The following is a 25,551-nucleotide window of genomic DNA, read 5'->3' as shown; positions in this document are numbered from 1 at the left end:
TTCCACATCCTTCTTCCACTTAGGTGAGCAGTAGTGTTGGATACCTAATTGGAGTCCGTTGTGCTACACACCAGGATGTATTGAGTGACGCAGAGAGTGAATGATATGTTTGCTGTTTTTCACAGTTGTCGAGATAAATTTCGAGCTTGTTACTATCTTTGCGTCAGTAATATGAATAGTTACATCACGGAACCAGATAAATAAAAAATTACAGGATTCGTAAGGAGATGACATAGGAGACTTACCTTTCTGTCTTAGGATAAGCTGATTCTTGCCAAGATGAAATAAATCCGCCTGAAACGCAACATAATGCATGATCTAGTAGCTTTGACCTATACTTCTGTAAGTATTAAATAAATCGGAAGGGTGACAAACAGCTGTAAATGATAATGAAAAGTGAACTGGAGTCTTGGCATTAATGTGAACATTGTTTTTACTAATTTTATTTTACTGGTGCCTGGGTGCACCAAAACAACCAGCACTGCACCAAATTCCACGGACATTAACGATAAAACTTCAATAGGCACATTGATAAAAATTATCTGTGTTTTAAGTTACCAAATTGGTTTCCAAATAAACAAAATGAACACACACACAAACATAAACTGATCTATTATATTTTAATGCCAACTTTCAACAAGTATACCACAAGCTATTTATAAATTTTTACATCCACTGTCGTCCAATTATCAAATACTATTGCTTCGGATGAGTGCTGCAGAAAAGGTACAAGCAGGTCTCACAGATACTAATTACTTGCTGGATGTATTCCAATCTCTGTTTTCCTCTACAGCTTTTCTACAGCCTTTAGGACCAAGGCAGTAATTCCTTATTCCCTCCTGATGACTTGACACATGTCCTATTGTCCTGTCCCTTCTTCGTGGCAGTGCTTTCCATAAGTTCCCTTCCTCGCCAATTCTGCGGAAAAATTAGTCTACCTAATTTTCAACATTCTTCTGTAGCGCCACATCTCAAAGGCTTCGATTATTTTCTGTTGTCACTACATGCAATTCCGTGCTCCAAATGTACATTTTCAGAAATTTCTTCCTCAAACTAAGGCCTGTGTTTCATACAAGTATGGTTCTCTTGGGCAAGAATGTACTTTTTGCCAGTGCTAGCATGTTTTTTATGTCCTTCTTGCTCCGTCCATCATGGTTTACTGTGCTGCTTAGATAGCAGAATTCCTTAAATTCATCTACTACTTGACCATCAGTTCTGATGTTAAGTTTCTCGTTGTTCTCATTTCTGCTGCTTCTCATTACTTAAGTCTTTCTTCGATTTACTCTCAATCCATATTCTGTACACTGTAGACTGTTCAATCCATTCAGCAGATCCTGTAATCCTTCATTTTCAGTGAAAATAGCAATGTCACCAGTGAATCTGTCATTGATACACTTTCACGTTGAATTTTAATCCTACTCCTGAAGCTTTCTTTTATTCCCTTCATTGCTTCTTCTATGTATAGATTGAACAATATGGGTGAAAAGCTACGTTCTTGCTTTACACAACTTTTAATCGGTGCACTTCGTTCTTGGTCTTCCATTCTTATTGTTACCTCTCGGTCCTTGTATATATTGTATACCATTCTCCATACCATGAACGAATCTTGATCTTTCTTCTGTTTTGCTTCGATTGTCTACCGCAACGTCACAACTGCCACTTTGGTGCCTTCACCCTGACAAATCCTCAATTTTCTTTTCTATTCTCCGCTGCATTATTGTTGTCAGAAACTTGCATGCATAAGCTGATTGTGCGGTAGTTCTCGCACTTAGTACTCCTTGTTATCCTCGCAATGGTGTGTACGGTATTTTTCCAAAAGTCTGATTGTGCGTCACTAGTTTTATACATACTACATACCAACAAGAACAGCTGTTTGTTGCCACTTCTGCCATGATTTTAGAAATTCCGATGGAATGTTATTACTCCCTTCAGCCTTATTTGACTTTAAGTCGTCCAAGGATCTTTTAAATTATGATCTTAATAACAGATCCTCTACCTCTTCCCTATCGCCTCCTGTTTCTTCTATCACGTCATCAGATGTCCTCCTCCTCAAAGAGGCTTTCAGTGTACTCTTTCCACGTATCGGCTCTTTCCTCTGCATTTAACAGTAGGATTCCCACTGCACTCTTAGTGTCACAACCCTTGCTCACCGAAAGTCTTTTTGACATTCCTGCATGCTAGGTCAGTCTTTCTGAAACTCATTTCCTTTTCGATTTCTTCACTCGCCTTAGCCTCCCCATTTCTTTCGTTCGTAAGTGACATTTTCGTACCCATTTTCTCGTCGTTCAACTGAAGTATTTCTTCTGCTGCCCATGGTTTTTCGCAGTTAACTTCTCGGTACCTATGTGTATCTTCCCAGGTTCTGTGATTGCCCTTTTAGAAATGCCCATTCCCCTTCAACTGAACTGGTTAGTCAGCTATTTATCATCGTAGTATCTGTACCCCGAGAGAACTTCAAGCGTTTCTCTTCATTGCTTAGTACTTCCGTATCCCACGTCTTTGAGCACTGATATTTCACGACTAGTCCTCAAAACCTCAATCTACTCTTCGTCATTAGCAAATTACGATCTGGGTCTATATCGGCTCCTAGGTATCTCTTGCAATCGAACATCTGGTTTCCTAATATCTGCCTGACAATAATATAATCTAACTGGAATATTCCCGTATCTCTTGTAATCATAAGTATGAGAAAGGGGAAAGTGGCGCTGAGCGCATCGTGTGTACAGAAGTAGTGAGAACAGCAGCACAGGTCTACGTTCTACGTTGCACCACATTGAGCCTCAGCTATTTGTGAACATTCACTATTAAAGTTTGGACACAGATGGCGCTCCGGTAGTTATACAACTACGCCACCCCTTGGCGGACGACGTTGAAGCCATTATAAGTGCAAATGCAGTCATCGGATCAAAATCGACGTCGTGTTTCCATGCTGCACTAATTTTAATCCGCCAGTAGAGTGCTTGAATAAGTATAAACAAAAGGGACAGAAGATTAGGGCTTATCATCCCATTGACGGGCATTCATTCATTTTAAGAGGCCGTCACGTCTTGAACAGTTTGGTTTGGGTTTGATGTGTGTTGGTTCGTTGTAAACAACTACGTCCATGTGCCTGGCGTTACTTGAACTTTCGTAAACTTGTGGTTCTGTTTATTGTACCCATGTGTCCCTATATCTGAATCTTCCTCACGGCCCGATGGTGGAATTATCATTTTCATCACATTTGCCACTTCTCAAGTATAATGACAGGAATCGTTGAGAATTGATGTGTTCAAACGATCTTCATCAAACCCCGAAGGGATTTTCGAATGTGGAGAGTCACTAATGTCAAAACTATCCTCCGTAAAACGAGAAAACCATTTTCTCGCCCTGCTCTGACCAATGGCACTATCCCCATACGCGGCGAAAAGGTTTCTGGCTGCCTCCGCTTCTGTCACCCCTCTATTGAGCTCAGAGAGAAGAATATATCGGAAATGTTCCGATTTCTCCACTTCGCACTCCATTTTCTAGCGTTCACAGCTCGTTATCCCCAGATGACAAAATGACAATATTTAAACTCAGACAGCAACAGTGAACCGCCAATAAATAATGACAATCGATAAATGAACCCACAGCAACCTGAATACAAACATGCAAAGCAAAAACATTACGAAATTGTGTGCGAATCTAATATAGTAACTAAAGGCATAGCTTAAGTGGCGCTAAGTTAGCAATGAGTGCTCTAGTTAAGTAGGTTGGATTTAGCTTCCTATTGTCTAATGAGTAGTTAATGTGGGTACTAATTGTGTACGTGAACTTTCTGTTAACTATGTATGTGACTATGTCGTGACCAATGTGGTTTCTTAACCATAGCGCATTTTCGATTTTATGAGTCCTGAAATTTAGAGGCCTTAATTGAATGATTACTCAGTGCTTTTTTTCGGGTTGAATATGTGTCGAACAAACGTTTTTTAATGATTTTAGAGGTTTGCAGCCTGTAGTGTAAATTGGTATGAGATCACTTCGGTTACAAAGATGTCTGAGCCAGTGTGTCGCCTTTCCAATCGTCGCTTACGCTCAGCTTCTGCGAGGCGGGCGTCGTTGCTGCTACCAGCTTCACTCTCCACTGAATCGGCAGGTCTTCACATCTTGCGCCTTGTTCACCGCAAGCACGCCAGGTGGTACAGGTTGGCGTCGGATCTCAAGACTAGTTAATGAAGTTTGAGGCGAACTGGACAAAATAAATAAAGAAAGAAACTGAAAAATAAATAAATTTTTCAGCGCGACGATCCTCAGTCCCAAACATCCCAGTGCTCCTCTCCCAAATCACGTTACCTGGTACAGAACTGGACACGTGTGACGTTACTGGCATTACTGACACCTTTCCGTGGCTGACTGGGACAGTGGACAGGTGTACAACCAAGGTTCTGAGATTTACTTTCAAATACATATTTTTATTGTATGTAATATATGTAATCTCCATCCAAAATCATCTCAAGCGTTTTTCAGTATCAGTAACATTAGCACAAGTGTCACATTAAATCAGCTTTAGTCGTTTCACTTCAGTCCCACAGTGATCCAGTTGAACATAAGTAGCATTTTGAAAACAAGAAATCAGGCATCTGACAATACAATCAATAAAACTTTACAGACGCTGACCTGTGTCTTAAAACTGATTACTATGAATTAAGCATACCTTATCCTCAATTATCACAGTAGTCCATTACCAAATAATGACTCAAATATCTCAGTAGCATTAAAGAATTTCCAAAATTTGATTACTTTAAGCAGATACATATAATCATCTCATAACTTATAACGACATTCTGGATAAAACTCTACCAAATGTTAAACAAACGTACTAAGCCTACTTAAGAAATTCTTCCGCAAGAGACAACAAAAATGGGAAATGAGAATGGTAATCTTCACGAACTGCAAAAACAATATAAACTGAAAATCAACGTGATTTGTCCAATACACAGCACGTATTTTGCATAACCACTCAAAATATGTTTGAGAATGTCATTTGCCGTTTTCATTACTCATTCATACAATATGACCTGGGTTCATGGTCCTCACCTTTATTCATATGAGCGCATGGCCTTTATCTCAACTGAAACACAAATACTTTTAACACAGTCCAAAAGCCGGTCCACACACAAGCACTTGCTACAGTTGATGAAACACTCTATAGCATCCCTCAAAAGAAAACTCAATCAAAAGCTCAGTCTTTAAACGAGCGGAGACAGTTGGAGCCATTTTTAATCTGATGAGGCGTCATCAACTTTAAACCAGCAAATTGCCCGGTGCCTCACAACTTGCTTTAAAAGTAAATAATGTTTAGCAAACACATACAGTAGAAATACAGAAACCAGTCTCAGTCCCATGACAAGACCTTGCATCAGTACGGGAGTGACAGGACCACCATCATGAATGAACTTTATCAGTGCCGCAGTCCAGCAGAGTAGTCCTTGTCGAAAGCCATTATGTCTTGTGGCCACCAGTATTTTATCTTGCTAGAAGCTCGCCTTGATGCAGCTTGATACACGTCAAGTAGCATACGGTACAAAAGCGGAGTGAGGTACAAGCAGCAGATCGTACAGTATGTGCCATTCCCGTGGGAGAGTCCGCCAATTGTACTGAACTTGCTTCTGATTGGTCATTACATTCGGGTGTTAGGCGCCAAAACGCCTAATTTCTCTTATTAATTATTTACATACTTCTCATTGTATTTAATCCTGTTTTCAGTTTGACAATCTCTCGTGGTTACACTACGAGTATCCCATTTTTGTTTAACAAATTACACTACATTTGAGAAACATGAGAGTAGCGATATTACAACCGAAGTATTTCGGACACCTTTAGGTCGCTAGTCAGACTGTTTCAGGCGTTCTGAAGGTCCGGTCACGCAACTCGGATTCGGGTGTTCTTCAGAGCCGGACCTGTATCTCTCTGTTTCGCACGGACATGTCGTACTCTACATTGCAAGTTGTTACCGTACTATTAAGTAAGCTATGTCGAGAGTTGTCGAAGAGAGTGTGAATAGTGATATTTTAAAATATAAGCAAACAGGGTCCCTTAATGAGAGGTGTCACCTACCACCTGGGCAAGTGGAATCCCACAAAAAAAAAGCACAAACACAGATTAAAGTTCGAGATGACAGCATAGCAGCCTCCGCCGAAGAAGATCCCACGACCGACGAGCTGTCTTCTGCGCTGGGGACACAATTTTAGAAGACGAAAGGTTGGTGGAAATAACGATTAGGGACTCTTATTCAATCTCTACAGATCACTTTAGCTTCCAGATCTGACTTTCAACACGACAAAATATAATTTATAGGTTTCACCTCCAGGAAAACACAGCCACGCTTGGTGGCCCGCCGTAATGAGTGTCTGTACGAGGTGCATTCAAGTTCTAAGGCCTCCGATTTTTTTTCTAATTAACTACTCACCCGAAATCGATGAAACCGGCGTTACTTCTCGACGTAATCGCCCTGCAGACGTACACATTTTTCACAACGCTGACGCCATGGTTCCGTGGCAGCGGCGAAGGCTTCTTTAGGAGTCTGTTTTGACCACTGGAAAATCGCTGAGGCAATAGCAGCACGGGTGGTGAATGTGCGGCCACGGAGAGTGTCTTTCATTGTTCGAATAAGCCAAAAGTCACTAGGAGCCAGGTCAGGTGAGTAGGGAGCATGAGGAATCACTTCAAAGTTGTTATCACGAAGAAACTGTTGCGTAACGTTAGCTCGATGTGCGGGTGCGTTGTCTTGGTGAAACAGCACACGCGCAGCCCTTCCCGGACGTTTTTGTTGCAGTGCAGGAACGAATTTGTTCTTCAAAACATTTTCGTAGGATGCACCTGTTACCGTAGTGCCCTTTGGAACGCAATGCGTAAGGATTACGCCCTCGCTGTCCCAGAACATGGACACCATCATGTTTTCATCACTGGCGGTTACCCGAAAATTTTTTGGTGGTGGTGAAGCTGTGTGCTTCCATTGAGCTGACTGGCGCTTTGTTTCTGGATTGAAAAATGGCATCCGCGTCTCATCCATTGTCACAACCGACGAAAAGAAAGTCCCATTCATGCTGTCGTTGCGCGTCAACATTGCTTGGCAACATGCCACACGGGCAGCCGTGTGGTCGTCCGTCAGCATTCGTGGCACTCACCTGGGTGACACTTTTCGCATTTTCAGGTCGTCATGCAGGATTGTGTGCACAGAACCCACAGAAATGCCAACTCTGGAGGCGATCTGTTCAACAGTCATTCGGCGATCCCCCAAAACAATTCTCTCCACTTTCTCGATCGTGTCGTTAGACCGGCTTGTGCGAGCCCGAGGTTGTTTCGGTTTGTTGTCACACGATGTTCTGCCTTCATTAAACTGTCGCACCCACAAACGCACTTTCGACACATCCATAACTCCTTCACCACATGTCTCCTTCAACTGTCGATGAATTTCAATTGGTTTCACACCACGCAAATTCAGAAAACGAATGATTGCAGGCTGTTCAAGTAAGGAAAACGTCGCCATTTTAAGTATTTAAAACAGTTCTCATTCTCGCCGCTGGCAGTAAAGTTTCATCTGCCGTACAGTGCTGCCATCTCTGGGACGTATTGACAATGAACGCGGCCTCATTTTAAAACAATGCGTATGTTTCTATCTCTTTCCAGTCCGGAGAAAAAAAATCGGAGGCCTTAGAACTTGAATGCACCTCGTAAAACTTCTCACGACCCGCCGGACCCTCTCGCTCCCTTCCATCAATTTCTTCTTGAAACACAGACTAACATAAAAAAGATGCCCGTTGCCACAGTAGCAGATAACCACTGTACTGTCTGACTGTCCTGAAGCAATGGCCTTTTCTCGAAGAGCTGTCACTCCACAGGAGACCAGTAATATATAACTCTGTCACCACAGTCGGAATTGTACTGGCGCATTCAGCTGCCTGCCCGTAACTCCACATCTGCTCTCTGCACCCGTCATGTGCCCCACATGTCACGTGACACTTCGATATCATTGCGAGAGAGGTGCTCCACTGCAACAGTGCCAACCATCAGCGCACTGCGCCGATAATCATACAATTCTGAGCTGGAAAGATAGGCATTTTAGAAACCTCACTTATTCTACCGAAAAGGTCAGTGAATATTATATTGGCAGTATCTCCTGTATCTAGTACGATTGTAGCTGGTACGTTTCAATGTGCAGCATCGACACCGCCCTGGACTAGTTTTTCATGAACTTTGTTACACATGTTAAGTTCAGGTCGTTATACTTAATATCTTACTTATTAGCTTTCGGTGTTTCTTGACTTCCAAAAGCATTTAATCAGTACCAGACAACATTTTCTATCGAAAGCAAGATCGATAGGGCATCAAGAGAAATTTGTGACTGCATTGAGGATTTCATTCTAGGGAGGAGCAGCGCATTATCTCATCAGCAGATGTACAAGTAACTTCAGGTGTTCGCCAGGAAAGTTTGTTGGTACCCTTGCTGTTCAGGTTGTACATTAATCTCCTTGCAAACAACATTAGCAATGTCCACACACTTTTCACAGATGATGCAGTTATCATGATAACGTACTGTCTAAAACAAGGTGCACAAACGTTCAGTCAGACCTTGATACAATATTGGCATTTTTCTTTCAGTTTTCAGAAAAGTAAAACTGTGCATTTCAGCAAAAGAAAATATGGAGTCTCCCGAGTTATGGCTGATACTCAGCAACCAGATACTAGATTTAGCATAGGGTTATAGAGCCAAAAGGTTGAGTCACCTATGGGACACACATTTAGAATCGGTTAACTCTTACAAATGGCTGGGTGTAATCCTTTGCAGCAGAATGAAATAGAACGATAACATAAGCTCAGTCGTAGTTAAAGCAGGTGACAGACTTCGGTTTATTGGTTTAATACTAAGGAAATGTAATCAGCCTACAGTGGAGACTGCTCACAAATCACTTGTGCGACCCATCATCCTACAACGTGGTCAAGTATGAAGGGGCCCTACGAAACAGGACTAATAGGCGACATCAAGCACCTGCAAGAAAAGGGCAGCACGAGCGGTCGCAGCTTTGCTTGACGTAAAGGACGGCAGCACGGTGACATTGAGAGAACTGCAGAATTCTTTACAATAAACGCAGACTGTCTCTTGAAATCCTACTTAACAAGTTTCAAGAACTATTGCAGATGATGAATGAAGGACTATCATATAACTCCCTATCAAGAAGACAGTACTAGAATAATAAGAGCGCGCAAAGAGGCATTTAAACAGACATTTTTTCCACGTTCCACATGTTGTGACGTAACAAAACTGTTACGCCACACTGAAGTAGCCGAAAGGAAGGCACGCGTACACACACACACCGACTGGCGTCAAGTCTGGAACAAGATACGTTATGACTGCTATCAAGAAAATACGTAGCTTTGGAATATACTTAACTTTATTTACTCCTTGTGATACATCTCTCTGGACTATACAAATGAGACTCGTAAGATACATGCACTGTTACAATTGGCGCCTTGCTAGGTCGTAGCCATGGACTTAGCAGAAGGCTATTCTAACTGACTCTCGGCAAATGAGAGGAAGGCTTCGTCCGTATTGTCGCTAGCAATGTCGTCCGTACAACTGGGGCGAGTGCTCTATCGTATATCGAGACCTGCCATGTGGTGGCGCTAGGTCTGCGATCACACAGTGGCGACACGCGGGTCCGACATGTACTAAATGGACCGCGGCCGATTTAAGCTACCACCTAGCAAGTGTGGTGTCTGGCGGTGACACCACACCACAAGTAATTGGAACGGTAAAAAGAGGTAATAACTGGTACAGTGGGAAGTACCTTCTGCCATGCACCACAAAGTGTTTTGCATAATAATTACGTAGATGTAGAGTTAGATGTCTCATATCTTTTAGCGAAGAATGGCCCCTGTGCTTGTGATAGAGATGTCTATTTGTAAACGACTATATACAGGTCGTTGTTTCAGATCTTTAAACTATCTTGTGAAATCAAGTAAATACTCACATCGGCCATAACTGGACGCTGAATTAAATTCGCTGGTGACAACTGAAAATTTGTGTCGGACCAAGACTCGAACCTCTAATCCCAGTTTACACGAGTAGTCGCCTTAAGCTCTTCAAATATCCCAGCACCCTTTCCTTTCGACACAAATTCCCATGTTGTCGCACCCTATTTACGTTGCGTCCCATTTCCCCCACACTTATTGCTCGTCACATCGTGCTGGATTCCTGCAAGGGTTCAGGAAAGAGACTGTATACGCCCTGAAATGATCTAAATGGTTGTCAAGCCGTGTAGAACTGCACAGAGAGTGATTCATACTGAAGTTTGAAAACCCTCGATGTGCGTAGATGTCTTTGAGACAACTGTAAGACACATGGGGCTGAAAATACCTCAAAAGTGGATGACTAATGTTAAACGTGTGATGTCACCATATGACGCATCTCGTCGCACGTGCTGGTGCCTACCGATCTCTCGCATCTGGTCATCCTAGCCCAATTCAAACGTTCACCTGGCTCCGGGTCTACGTAACAGACATTAGCGCGTGGGGTTCAGGGTTCTGGTCTTGCGTCTGGCAGATAGGATTTTTTTTTTTTTTTTTTTTTTTGCATCGTGTTACACAACTTTGTGTTTCCATTGAGGTAATATTTATTAGTTTATTTACAGGTCTCACTGTCTCCGCTGGTTTCTTCAAATTACAGTGCAGCTAAATCCAACCATATTGCGTCACAAATACACTGATAAGCCAATACATTATGACCACTGCCCACGGCGACGCTGGATGCCGCCTGGTGGCGTTGCGGAAACGTGACGTGACAACAAAAGTATGTAAGCTGGGGAGACACGGAACGAGTGTCACCCTAGACATATGGTCTGCAAATGGGAAAATACATTGCGATAAGCGACTTTGACAAAGTGAATATTACGTAGAGCCTGTGAACGACTATCTTGAAAACGGCGAAACTGGTCGAATGTTCACGTGCTACTGTCGTGAGCATCTACGAAAAGAGGTAGAATGACAGTGAAACTACCACTAGACACTAAATGGTGGGACGTCTACGAATCTTTACAGAACGTGGAGTCCGAGCGCTTGTCTGCTACATAAAGTAGGATATATGTTGATCTCTTACATCTCTGCTGAAAGAGAACAATGCTGTTGTACGCACAAGTGTTTTGGAGCACACCGTTCACCGTTCACTGTTGAACAAGGAGCTCCACAGCAGACTAACCGTACGTGTTCACATGTTGACCCAACGACGTCGTCAGTTATGATTGCAGAGGGCACGGGACCATCGGGATTCAACCGTCGATCCATGGAAACGCGTAGACTCTTCGGGTGAATCACAGTTTTGCTACACTAGGTCGATGGTCATCTCGACAAACGCCGTCATCGAGGTAAATGGCGGCTCGTAACTTGCAGCACACCAAGGACGGAAGATGGTGGGAGAATTATTACGCTACGGGACTCATTCTTCGTCTCTTACATGGAACCTGTGTAATCGATGACACGCTGAAAGCTGCGAACCATCTGCATCCCATCATTCTTCACGTCTTCATGTCATATCGTCTTTTACCACCATAGTTGTCCATGTCTCGGAGCCAGATCCTTGCTACAGTAGTTTGAGGGAGCACTCACGTTGACGTCTCGGCGACCAAATTCGCCTGATGTAAATCCTATGGAATCCATCTGGGTGGCTATCAGGGACCATCGCCGCCTACCAAAATCAACGAACCGTTATTTACGCGAATTACATGACCTGCACGTAGACATCTAATGCCATACATAACCACAAAGCTACAAATATACTTTCGGATCCCTGATACGCAAGGTGAGTTAAGGATTTTGTTGTAAAGACGGAAAAACTAACGACACTTCTGCCCATTAAAATTGCTACACCACGAAGATGAAGTGCTACAGACGTGAAATTTAACCCATAGGAAGAAGATGCTGTGATACGCAAATTATTAGCTTTTCAGAGAATTCACACAAGGTTGGTGCCGGTGGCGACACTTACAACGCGCTGAAATGAGAAAAGTTTCCAACTGATTTCTCATAAACAAACAGCAATTGACCGGCGTTGCCTGGTGAAACGTTGTTGTGATGCCTCGTGTAAGGAGGAGAAATGCGTACCATCACATTTCAGACTTTGATAAAGGTCGAATTTAGCCTATTGCGATTGCGGTTTAACGTATCGCGACATTGCTGCTCACGTTGGTCGAGATCCAATGACTTTTAGCAGAATATGGAATCGGTGGGTTCAGGAGGGTAATACGGAACGCCGTGTTGGATACCAACGGCCTCGTATCACTAGCAGTCGAGCTGACAGGCATCTTATCCGCATGACTGTAACGGGTCGTGCAGCCACGTCTCGATCCCTGAGTCAACAGATGGGGACGTTTGCAAGACAACAACCATCTGCACGAACAGTTCGACGACGTTTGCAGCAGCATGGACTATCAGCTCGGAGACCATGGCTGCGGTTACCCTTGATGCTGCATCACAGACAGGAGGGCCTACGATGGTGTACTCAACGACGAACCTGGGTGGACGAATGGCAAAACGTCATTTTTTCGGATGAATCCAGGTTCTGTTTACAGCATCATGATGGTCGCATCCGTGTTTGGCGACATCGTGGTGAACGCACATTGGAAGCGTGTATTCGTCATCGCCATACTGGCATATCACCGGCGTGATGGTATGGGGTGCCATTGCTTACACGTGTCGGTCACCTCTTGTTCGCATTGACGGCACTTTGAACAATGGACGTTACATTTCAGATGTGTTACGACCCGTGGCTCTACCCTTCATTCGATCCCTGCGAAACCCTACATTTCAGCAGGATAATGCACGACCGCATGTTGCAGGTCTTGTACGAGCCTTTCTCGATACAGAAAATGGTCGACTGCTGCCCTGGTCATCATATTCTCCAGATCTGTCACCAATTGAAAACGTCTGGTCAATGGTGGCCGAACAACTGGCTCATCACAATACGCCAGTCACTACTCTTGATGAACTGTGGTATCGTGTTGAAGCTGCATGTGCAGCTGTACCCGTACTCGCCATCCACGCTCTGTTTGACTCAATGCCCAGGCGTATCAAGGCCGTTATTACGACCAGACGTGGTTGTTCTGGGTACTGATTTCTCAGTATCTATGCACACAAATCGCGTGAAAATGTAATCACATGTCAGTTCTAGTTTAATATGTCTGTCCAATTAATACCCGTTTATCATCTACATTTCTTCTTGGTGTAGCAATTTTAATGGCCAGTAGTGTATTAAGCAGGCAGTCACAATGGTTTGGTTCATCAGTGTAAATAAGTATAATCTTCCGAAATGCATCGCTTCGCTACTGGTAAATGACCTACGTGTCCTTTACTAAATAAAGTCTGTCAATGGAAAAAGAGACGAATGGAGGGAAACAGAAAATTAGAAAATGTTTTGTTTGATTACATCGAGGGCAATAATCCTGTAACTTCTGAGTTTGCAACATATCACATTTAGAAAATATGTTTGAAGACAGAGGAGCCGATCGGTGCCATATGTGGCACTGCCTCCTACCAGCGAGGGCAGGGTCGGTAAGCACCATCACTGCACGTGCGGCGAGATGTCCAACATTTCTCATCCATTTTTGGGGTATTTCCCGATATTTTCGGCCCCATATATCTTATTGGCTCAGAGTCATGTACGTCGCTTCGGGTCTATTTAAACGTTAATAACAACACCCTGTATGTGTGATATTCGTTCGTTCGGATAGGTTCTAATGAAAATACACCACACATAAATAATGCTCATATACAGAACGGACGTAAAAAATCAAGCAGCTGAAAAGGTCAAAGCCGGTCGTATCGAGAAAAATATCAGTATTGTTAGACGAAATGGTACTGCGCCATTAAGTGAAAGAGTCTGCTGGAACCATAAAGCCATTACCCACTGGAACGCTCTGTAATATAAACGAGAGATCGGACGCCCCCGCGGTAACAGGACTCGCGTATTAGCGATAGCAGTTACAGACGCAGTGGCCATGGGGTCATTTATGTGGCTTCTGGTCGCTATGTTGCTCGTTTCTCCTTCGACGTGTGCGCAGGCGAACCAACGTGAGTACGACAGCGCGCGTTGTAATCTAACCGGGTGTCGATTATTGGGTTGCTCCTGACATACCCCCTACTACGAGATCTTTTCGGAAAGTATTGTCGATCGGTCCGAAATCTAAATGACAGTGAAAATCAAAAATGTTTTCTTTGCGACAGTTAGCTACACATTCCAGCTACTTCTCTATATAGTCGCCAATCCGACTTAGAGTTTTGTCATGGCGTTCTACCAAGCAGCCCCCTGTGGTTTCCGCCAATTCTCTACGCTGTCACTTCGTAGTCTGTGCCAGAATGTCTTCACAGCCAGTGGTTAATGTAGCAAGATGAAACTGAGGGAAACCAATTACAGACCGTATGATTGGTTATCAAACACTTGTCCATCAAAATCGCTGGAGGAGCATCTTCATTGCCACTGCGGTCTGCGGCCGAGTACTGTTACGAAGAAGGAAACGCATGACAGTTACGTCGTGTGGGTTGCATGACATCAGGCGAAATCTCTCAGCAGGCGCTCATATTTGACGGGAGACATTATTGTTTTAGGCATCTTTAAGTGCTCACTTTGAACTCGAAACTGAGAGATAGCGACGTGACGCGATCGACAGGCATACTAGGTCCACTGCACAACACATCTGTGCAAAGCTTCATCGGATTTTCACGCAGGTTTCCATTTCGCGCCAGATCGGATCTTACTCTCCGGATAGCCTTCGTTAATGTACACCTCAAACGTACTACCGCTCTCGCTCCTAGCGACATTGTGCGGAAGAGAACTGTGAAGCGTTCTGATAAGTAGCACCCCTGTCTTGTCTTGTCTCTTACTTCACATACAAAATACAGAGACAGAACGCTTCATGTTTCATTTAAAATGTGATGTAACGTAACTACGCGAATTGGGTCTTAAGTCTTTGGCACAATATAATCAACACAGGGCATCAACGCCATCTGATTGTTTTCGTTCATGTAGTTTATGTGTGTTACCATGAACAGTTCTGTGGCTGGGTTGTTCTTATCAGAATCGACAGCAAACCAACACCGACAACGATAGTTCAGGTATACATGCCGACGTCCCAAGCTGAAGATGAAGAGATTTAGAAAGAGTGTGAGGATATTGAAAGGGTAACACAGCATGTAAAGAGGGATGAAAATCTAATAGTCATGGGGAACTGGAATGCAGTTGTAGGGGAAGGAGTAGAAGAAAAGGTTACAGGAGAATATGGGCTTGAGACAAGGAATGAGAGAGGAGAATGAACAATTCAGTTCTGTAACAAGTTCCAGCTAGTAATAGCGAATACTCTGCTCAAGAATCACAAGAGGAAGAGGTATACTTGGAAAAGGCCGGGTGATACGGGAAGATTTCTGTAATATTACATCATGGTTCCGAAATCAGATACTGGACTGTAACGTGTACCGAGGAGCAGATATAGACTCAGATCAGAATATAGTAGTGATGAAGAGTGGGCTGAAATTTAAGACATTAGTTAGGAAGAATCAATAGGCAAAGTAGTGGGATACGGAAGTACTAAGGAATAAGGAGATAAGGTTGAAGTTATCTAAGGCTATAGATACAGCAATAAGGAATAGCTCAGTAGGCAGTACAGCTGACGAGGAATGGACATCTCTAAAAAGGGCCATCACATAAGTTGGACAGAAAAATATAGGTACAAAGAAGATAACTGCAATGAAAGGGTTGGGTTGTTTGGGGGAGGATACCAGACAGTGAGGTCATCGTTCTCATCGGATTAGGGAAGGACGGGGAAGAAAGCCGGCCGTGCCCTTTCAAAGGAACCATCGCGGATTTAGGGAAATCACAGAAAACCTAAATCAAGATGGCTGGGCGTGGGATTGAACCGTCGTCCTCCCGAATGCGAGTCCAGTGTGCTAACCCCTGCGCCACCTCGCTCAGTAAAACCCTGGGTAGCAGAAGAAATACTTCAACTGATCAATGAAAGGAGGAAGTACAAAAATTGCCCAGGAAACTGAGGAATACAGAAACACAAAACGCTGAGGAATGAAACAAACAGGAAGTGCAGGGAAGCTAAGACGAAATTGCTGCAGGAAAGATGTGAAGACATCGAAGACGAAATGATTGTCGTAAAGACAGACTCAGCATACAGTAAAGTCAAAGCAACCTTCATTGAGATTAAAAGCAAGGGTGCTAACATTAAGAGTGCAACGGGAATTGCACTGTTAAATGCAGAGGAGAGAGCAGATAGGTGGAAAGAATACATTGAAATCCTCTATGAGGGGGGAGATTTGTCTGATGTGATAGAAGAAGAAACAGGATTCGATTTAGAAGAGATAGGGGACCCAGTATTAGAATCAGAATTTAAAAGAGCTTCGGAGAACTTAAGATCAAATAAGGCAGAAGGGATAGATAACATCCCATCAGAATATCTAAAATCGTTGGGAGGAAGTGGCAACAAAACGACTGTTCAAGTTGCTGTGTGGAATTTACGAGTCAGGCGACATAACGTCTGACTTTCGAAAAATCATCATCCACGCAATTCCGAAGACGGCAAGAGTTGACAAGTGCGAGAATTATCACACAGTCAGCTTAATAGCTCATACATCCAAATTGTTTACAAGAGTAATATCCAGAAGAATGTAAAAGAAATTTGACGATCCGCTAGATGACGATCAGTTTGGCTTTAGGAAAGGTAAAGGCACGATAGAGGTAATTCTGACGTTGCAGTTAATAATGGAAGCAAGACTAAAGAAAAATCAAGACGCGTACATAGGATTTGTCGACCTGGAAAAAGCGTTCGACAATATAAAATGGTGCAAGATGTTCGAAATTCTGAAGAAAATAGGGGGAAGCTTTAGGGGGAGGCGGATCATGTACAATATATACAACAGCCAGGAGGGAATAATAAGAGTGGACGCCCAAGAACGAAGTGCTCGTATTAAAAAGGGTGTAAGAGCCGGCCGTTGTGGCCGAGCGGTTCTAGGCGCTTCAGTCAGGAACCACGCTGCTACTACGGTCGCAGGTTCGAATCCTGCCTCGGGCATGGATGTTTGTGATGTCCTTAGGTTAGTTAGGTTTAAGTAGTTTCTAAGTCTAGGGGACTGATGACCTCAGATGTTAAGTCCCATAGGGCTTAGAGCCATTTGAACCATTTATTTTTTGAAAAGGGTGTAAGACAAGGATGTAGCCTTTCACCCTACTGTTCAATCTGTACATCGAGGAAACAATGATGGATATAAAAGAAAGTTTCAGGAGTGAAATTAAAATTCAAGGTGAAAGGTTATCAATATACGATTCGCTGATGACACTGCTATTCTGAGTGAATATGAAGAAAAATTACATGATCTGCTGAACGGAATGAACAAATAAGTACACAGTATGGATTGAGAGTAAGTCGAAGAAAGACGAAGGTAATGATAAGTAATAGAAATGAGAACAGAGAGAAACTTAACATCAGGATTGATGATCACGAAATAGATGAAGTTAAGGAATTCTGCTACCCAGGCAGTAAAATAACCAATGACGGACCGAGTAAGGAGGACATCAAAAGCAGACTAGCTATAACAAAAAAGGGATTCCTCGCCAAGAGAAGTCTACTAATATCAGATATCGGCCTTAATTTGAGGAAGAAATTTCTGAGAATGAACGTCTGGAGTACAGCATTGTATGGTAGTGAAACATGGACTGTGGGAAAACCGGAACAGAAGAGAAACGAACCATTTGAGATGTATTGCTACAGACGTATGTTGAAAATTAGGTGGACTGATCAGGTAAGAAATGAGGAGGTTCTTCACAGAATAGAAGGGGAAAGGAATATGTGGAAAACACTGATAAGGAGAAGGGACAGGCTGATAGGATATCTGTTAAGACACGAGGGAATGACTTCCACGGTACTAAATGGGGCTGCAGAGGGTAAAAACTGTGGAGGAAGACAGAGATTGGAATACATCCAGCAAATAATTGAGGACGTAGGTTGCAAGTGCTACTCTGAGACGAAGAGCTTAGCACAGGAGAGGAATTGCTGATGGACCGCATCAAACCAGAAAGAAGACTGATGACCAAAAAAAAAAGATAATTCTCTTTAGCCTGTGGCTCAAGAAACGTTGGATGTGGTTTTGGGTTGTGGGGCGTAAATACTTACCAAGTTAAAAACATTAATAAACAACACAGTGCAGCAAATCAGAACGACAAGGGAAATATTGATCCCACCAACTGCTAGCACATCTTGAAAGTGAATCACAAAGAGAATGCAAACGACTGCTTGACCGATATTTTCGTCAAGCACCGCCGGCGCAGCACTCTTCTTTCGAACAGCCACTGAAGAGCACACACCACATATAGTATGCACTATTGTACCGTCACCACAGATTCCACTTGAGTCTAGACGCCAGCCACCGTCCACCCACCCAGAACAGATACCGATGTCTGCACGTTGAGAACTCGTTCTCGCAATTGCTAGCTCGTACCCAGACTTCACCAGGCTGGTCCAGTACTGACCACGCGTTCTTGCAGGTCTGTCCGCACATCTCTCGGCAAACAGCGACAAGCAATCGCTGGACACGACCTTCGCAGAGGGCGAGAATTCAACGTACCGAAATTCACGGCACCTGCTCCCCCAGCGAAACCTTTCGGCATCCCCACCGATCATGAAGGTCACGATAACCTCTGTAACTAAAATTAACATTAAAATACGGTTGATAATATTCTCAGTAGAAACGCTGCAGCCTCCGTACAGAGTATAAATAAATATATGTCACTCTAGTTATATGGCGGCTTAAGTTGGGACACATGGGACTGACTGTCTCTTTCGGTTGCCATACCTTTTTAATACTAGGGTGACAGGCGTAACGAAATTAATACTTTGTTAGCATCACCAAATGTGCGGCAGGAGCTGCTTCATCAGTTTTGCACCAGTCTTGCTAATTTTGACAAAACTTCTCAAGTACACTTTAGGTACTACTACGAACCTATTAGAGAAACTGCCTCTATGGTAGGATCTGATTGCTTGGTCATCGGTTGCTAGATTGCTCTTCAGAGCCTGGCATAACCACACACTAGTTCTTCTTGGTGACATTACGCGGCAAACGTGGGAGCCAGCTCTGCGTGAACAAGTATCTTAGGTCAGTGATCATTCTGTCCCTCACAAGACAAAATAAGGGTATACGGAATGAATTTTTCGATGAAAAATTCGATTTTTGGGTAAATGCATTTTCGAAAAATTTAGACTCTCCCGTTTAATACCATGTATAAAATATTTGGATGACGTGAATAGAACTATTTTAAATAATTTTTTCAAATAATTTCGACACACGATGTTCCGCACCTTGTATATGAGACACGAAATATACCTGATATAGACAGCCTTGCCAGAGATATAATTGAGCACAAGAGAGTTAGCTTTTCTGTTGGCTACACTGCTAGACAGTTGACAATAGATTCTGCACCATTTGTATTGTTTCCTTTGTGAGTACATCCATGTCATTGTTGTGAAAGTCGTATGTGGAGAAGTCATTGAGTTTTCTTTCCTTCAACATGCCACAACCTAGTCTGAAGGTATTTAGAAAGCGTGTACATTGGCGCAAGGAAGTAAAGTGTACTAAAAATTCGTCTGATTCATCTTCATCAGTATCTAATGTCCCAGTAGCGACTAACCTCAACACTGGTAGTGATACATTGAGTGATGCTACTGCCACTACACCGGAAAGTGCTTCAAGAAGAAAACTAGCTGGAATTGAAGAAGAATACAAGAAACTAAATGCTGGGACTACAAAATGTGCGGTAATTAACGTCTCTTTATTATCAGACGTTTTGGAGAACAATGTGTGCTGCAAGCAATGTGGAAAATGTGGTGTTTCATTGAAAACAAACTTACACGTAGGACTTGCTTGTGAATTAGAGTTGATGTGCACTTATTGCAAACACAGTGTTACTTTCTTCAATTCCTCACATTTTACTACAGATACAGGTAAACTATACGATATAAACATTAGACTGGTTTATGGATTACGGTGTATAGGAAAGGGCAGGGCTGCAGGTGCCATGTTGTGTGGTGTGATGGACCTCCCTCCTCCACCTTCAAAATTTAACAAACACATAATTGCGATAGGCTCTGCTGTAGAAGATGTGGCACAGGAAAACATGAAAGATGCTGTTGAGGAAGCAGTTGTTGACAATAATAATAGCAGAGACTTGTCCATAGCTTTTGATGGAAGCCGGCAGAAGAGAGGCCACACATCTCTGAATGGTGTAGTAACAGCTACAAGTGTGGACACTGGTAAGGTAGTTGATGTGGCAATACTTTCCAAGCATTGCAGATGCAAGGAGAAAATGAAAAATAAACATGAAGAGGAGTGCATGGCAAATTACTATGGGTGAGGTGGTGGTATGGAAGTTGCTGCTGTAAGAAGTATTTATCAACGCTCAGTAAAATGGTACAACGTTACATACATAAATTATCTTGGAGATGGTGACTCAAAGGCTTTCAAAGAAATTGAGGAACTGAGACCCTATGGTAACGATGTGAAAATTTCCAAACTGGAGTGTGTTGGCAATGTTCAGAAAAGGATGGGATCAAGACTTCGACGACTCAAGGCTAGCATGAAAGGCAAGAAATTGAGCGAAGGAAAAACTTTAGATGGGAAAAATAGACTGACAGATGCTACAATAGATCATATTCAGAAGTTCTATGGTCTAGCAATAAGACAGAATACAGCAGATGAAGAATTAATGAGAAGAGCAGTCTGGGCTCTGGTTTTTTTTTTTTTTTTCATACAGCTTCAAACAAAGAGAATCCCCAACATGGGCTATGTCCAAATGGAGACGATAGTTGGTGCAAGTGCAACAGAGGCAAGGTAACTAAGAAACAATACAATCACCCTCATCACCTGCCACCTGCCATAATGGATGAAATAAAACCAATATTCCGAGACCTCGCAGATATTAGTCTACTAAAGAAATGTCTTCATGGCCGGACTCAAAATCCAAATGAGTGTGTGAACCATGTGATATGGAATAGACTACCTAAAACTGTGTTTGTGGGTATAAACACACTTCACTTTGGCGTTTATTATGCTGTTTCATCATTCAATCAGGGCAATATAACAAAGATTGCTGTATCTGTCGCAACAAATGTTTCCCTGTACCTATATTTTCATTCTGTTTGTCCCAGGTAAATCTTCTTTTTTAGGTCTGTTTCGCGGAAAGAACGTCACTGGCGAATATGGTATCACAAAGATTGCTGGATCTGACACAACAAATGTTTCCCTGTACCTATATTCTCATTCTGTTTACCCCAGGTAAATCTTATTTTTTAGGTCTTTTGTACATAGTTTCAGTGTAAACTGGAAAATGCAGGAAAATTTAAGAAGTTGGACAAAAGTAAATGCAGTGTAATATTCATGAAGAAGACCAGATTAGTGTCTTGTCTATCGGAGAATACGGATACTTCTTGTAGACGCTTCCTGATGGGCTGAATATGTACTAACCTATTGTCGCTTCACAGAGGCAGACGAGTCGTCCATCGTGAAACGGGAAGTCCAGAGCTGTACACCCAACTCGAGCTTCAGGATTGACTGCAACACGTGCACGTGCAACAGCGGTGGAACTTCCGCCAGCTGCACCCTGCTGGGATGTCTCAACTCCAGGCGGAGACGTGAGTCCATCGCTCTCTGTCAGTCTCTCGTTTCTGTTCGACTCACTGCCTATTTCTTTGAGTTACAGCAGCGCCTTCCGTGTATGGCCCTAATTTCAATCAAGTGCGTTACTTGGCCTTGACACACAAAGCGAATGTTACTTTCGTCCTTGAGTTTTACACACCAGAGTATTAGCGGTAGCTGCGTTGCCGCACAGTTCTCGTACTTTTGTTTTCGATATCATCAGAAGGAATAACAAACAGTCTTTCACTACCTTTTGTTGCTTCTGCTTATTCAGAATACTGACCTAAGTCCCTGCATAAACAGCGCAGATGAAATAAAACTCATTAACGACTTATCTCGTTAAAGGGGGTTGGACGTCAAACGGGCCGACTTGGAGCAGGAGAGGCATCGTAGGACATTTTAATTTCCAGTGTCTATACTTTTACAAATAAATTCGTAAAACTTTGTCAGCATCACCAGGAAGGATTCAGGATTCACGCCCATTGCAGTGGAAGTTCGAAAACATAGCAAAATAATTTTTTTTTACGTGCGAAATTTCATCATTATTTCACTTAATAATGGCTGCATTTGTTGCTATAGGTACACTTTTCTTCATGAGTTAGAGAGATTCTTCGATTAATTTTGCACAGCATACATACCATACTCACAGGTGTATGAAACTCTAGATTTTATTTAATTTATGAAAAAACGAATGAACTGTTATACTTTAAACGTCATGTTTAGAAAAAACACAAATTTTGTAGATAATTACCTCAATTTGTACCACAGTTTTTAATAGATTTGGAAAATTCTAGAGTTTCATACACCTTTGAGTATGGTTTGTATGCTGTGCACAATTCATCGAAGAATCTCTCTTACTTATGAAGAAAAGTGTACCTATAGCAACAAAAGCTGCCATTAGTAAGAGAAATAAATGATGAAATTTCACATGTAAAAAAAAATTAATTCGTTAAGTTTTCGAACTTCCACTGCTATGAGTGTGAATTCTCAATCCTCCCTAGTCATGCTGACAGAGTTTTATGAATTTATTTGTAAAAGTATAGACAGTGGAAATTAAAATGTCCTGTGGTGCCTCTCCTGCTCCAAGTCGGCCCGTTTGACGTCCTACCCCCCTTAAATGGCAAATCATTGGCTGTGTACTTGAATACAATTCCGCAATCAAGTGCGTTACTTGGCCTTGACACACAAAGCGAATGTTACTTTCGTCCTTGAGTTTTACACACCAGAACGTTTAAAACAGGGTACTAGCACAAACAGGCAGCCTGGGTGGCTGACTAAAGGGATAAGAATATCTTGTAGAACAAAGTGGCAATTATATCAAAACGTTAGAAACAGTCAAAATCTAAATGCAGCAGCCCATTACAAACAGTATTGTAAGGTGCTTAAAAAAGTTATTAGGAAGGCAAAAAGTATGTGGTATGCAGATAGAATAGCTAAGTCTCAGGATAAAATTAAAACCATATGGTCAGTCGTAAAGGAAGTGGCTGGTCTGCAGAGACAGGTCGAGGATATAGAATCAGTGCGTAGTGGGGATGTCCGTGTTGCTGATAAGTCGCATATATGTACAGTACTTAATAATCACTTTCTGAATATAGCAGGTGAACTAAATAGAAACCTAGTCCCAACAGGGAATCATATAGCGCTCTTAGAAAAAAGTGTTCCGAGACTGTTACCTGAAATGCTCCTCCATGATACTGACAAGAGGGAGATTGAGTTAATAATTAAATCACTAAAGACCAAGAACTCTCATGGATATGACGGGGTATCTAGCAGAATACTGAAGTATTGTTCCACGTATATTAGCTCAGTACTTAGCCATATCTGTAACTTTTCCTTTAGCAGTGGTCGGTTTCCTGACCGATTAAAGTACTCGGTAGTGAAGCCACTTTATAAAAAGGGAGACAGGGATAATGTTGACAATTATAGACCTATTTCTATGCCATCGGTGTTTGCTAAAGTTATCGAGAGGCTTGTATATACAAGGTTACTGCAGCATTTAAATTCACATAATTTGCTGTCAAATGTACAGTTTGGTTTTAGAAATGGCTTAACAACTGAAAATGCTATATTCTCTTTTCTCTGTGAGGTTTTGGACGGATTAAATAAAAGGTTGAGAACGTTAGGTGTTTTCTTTGATTTAACGAAGGCTTTTGACTGTGTTGACCACAAAATATTACTGCAGAAGTTGGAACATTATGGAGTAAGGGGAGTAGCTTACAATTGGTTCGCCTCCTACTTTAAGAACAGAAAGCAGAACGTAATCCTCCGCAATATTGAGAGTGGTAATGATGTTCAGTCCCAATGGGGCACTGTTAAATGGGGCGTTCCCCAAGGGTCGGTGCTGGGGCCACTGCTGTTCCTTATTTATGTAAATGATATGCCTTCTAGTATTACAGGTGATTCAAAAATATTTCTGTTTGCTGATGACACCACCTTGGTAGTGAAGGATCTTGTGTGTAATATTGAAACATTATCAAATAATGTAGTTCATGAAGTAAGTTCGTGGCTTGTGGAAAATAATTTGATGCTAAATCACAGTAAGACTCAGTTTTTACAGTTTCTAACCCACAATTCAACAAGAACTGACATTTTAATCAGACAGAATGGGCATGTTATAAGCGAGACGGAACAGTTCAAGTTCCTAGGCGTACGGATAGATAGTAAGCTGTTGTGGAAAGCCCATGTTCAGGATCTTGTTCAGAAACTAAATGCCGCTTTATTTACCATTAGAACAGTATCTGAAATAAGTGACATTTCAACACGAAAAGTAGTATACTTCGCATATTTTCATACGCTTATGTCATATGGTATTATTTTTTGGGGTAATTCTTCTGATTCAAAAAGGGTATTTTTGGCTCAAAAACGGGCTGTTCGAGCTATGTATGGTGTAAGTTCGAAAACCTCTTGTCGGCCCCTATTCAATAGTCTGGGAATTTTGACATTGCCCTCACAGTATGTATTTTCTTTAATGTCGTTTGTTGTTAGCAATATTAGCTTATTCCCAAGAGTTAGCAGCTTTCACTCAGTTAATACTAGGCAGAAATCAAATCTGCATGTGGAATGCACTTCCTTGACTCTTGTGCAGAAAGGAGTGCAGTATTCTGCTGCATCCATTTTCAATAAGCTACCACAAGAACTCAAAAATCTTAGCAGTAGCCCAAACACTTTTAAGTCTAAACTGAAGAGTTTCCTCATGGCTCACTCCTTCTATTCTGTCGAGGAGCTCCTGGAAGAGATAAAAAATTAAGCAAATTCCAGTGTTACATTCTTGATTTTCTTTATTTAAACTAACGACTTGTTTCATTTTATGTGTTTCTACAATCGTGTTATAATTTCATGTATTGACTCGTTCCATGACCATGGAGACTTCTCCTAAATGTGGTCCCACGGAACAATAAATAAATAAATAAATAAAAAATAAATTGACGCGACCCTAGAGCTATTCACCAGTAAATGATTCGCAATGTTGTAGCTCGTTGAACTTGGCGGAACTAACCCAAGAAATAAATAAGCCCTGCCAGCCAATATTTCCCCTGCCATCAGGTTACAGTGGCCCCAACTGATAATCATTTTTCCCCTGGACCTAGGAGGCAGTGGATCTGTTCTCTTACTGCATGAGATTCCGTTGTTGAGGTAAATAAATAAATTACTTAGTGAAAGGAGCAGAGGTATATCGTAAACCAGTAGCTGATGGGCGACGCTAATTATATTTTATGTATTCATAATGGAGCACCAAAATGCGAGGCCGTTTAGGTACATAAGATGGGATTTTGCCAGCGCACAATTTGGGACCATACAGCATTTCGCAGTCTTATTGTGGATCAAGCCAAATGTACATGAAAGGGCACAGAAACACACGAG

The 25,551-nt window shown here is 42.2% G+C and overlaps 1 protein-coding gene across 1 annotated transcript in view; it reads left to right on the top strand.

Annotated features, from left to right (window-relative positions):
- LOC126419379 (serine protease inhibitor I/II-like) overlaps positions 1–25,551 on the top strand; it is a 58,889-nt gene that overhangs the window by 11,315 nt on the left and 22,023 nt on the right. The window contains exon 3 of the mRNA XM_050086567.1: positions 21,537–21,686. Coding sequence (XP_049942524.1) covers positions 21,537–21,686 — 150 coding nt within the window. The remainder of the gene's footprint in view (positions 1–21,536; positions 21,687–25,551) is intronic.

This window comes from Schistocerca serialis, chromosome 9 (assembly GCF_023864345.2).
Source record: "Schistocerca serialis cubense isolate TAMUIC-IGC-003099 chromosome 9, iqSchSeri2.2, whole genome shotgun sequence".
NCBI classification, from domain to species: Eukaryota; Metazoa; Arthropoda; class Insecta; order Orthoptera; family Acrididae; genus Schistocerca; species Schistocerca serialis.
This window is presented reverse-complemented; position numbering and strand designations above follow the sequence as displayed.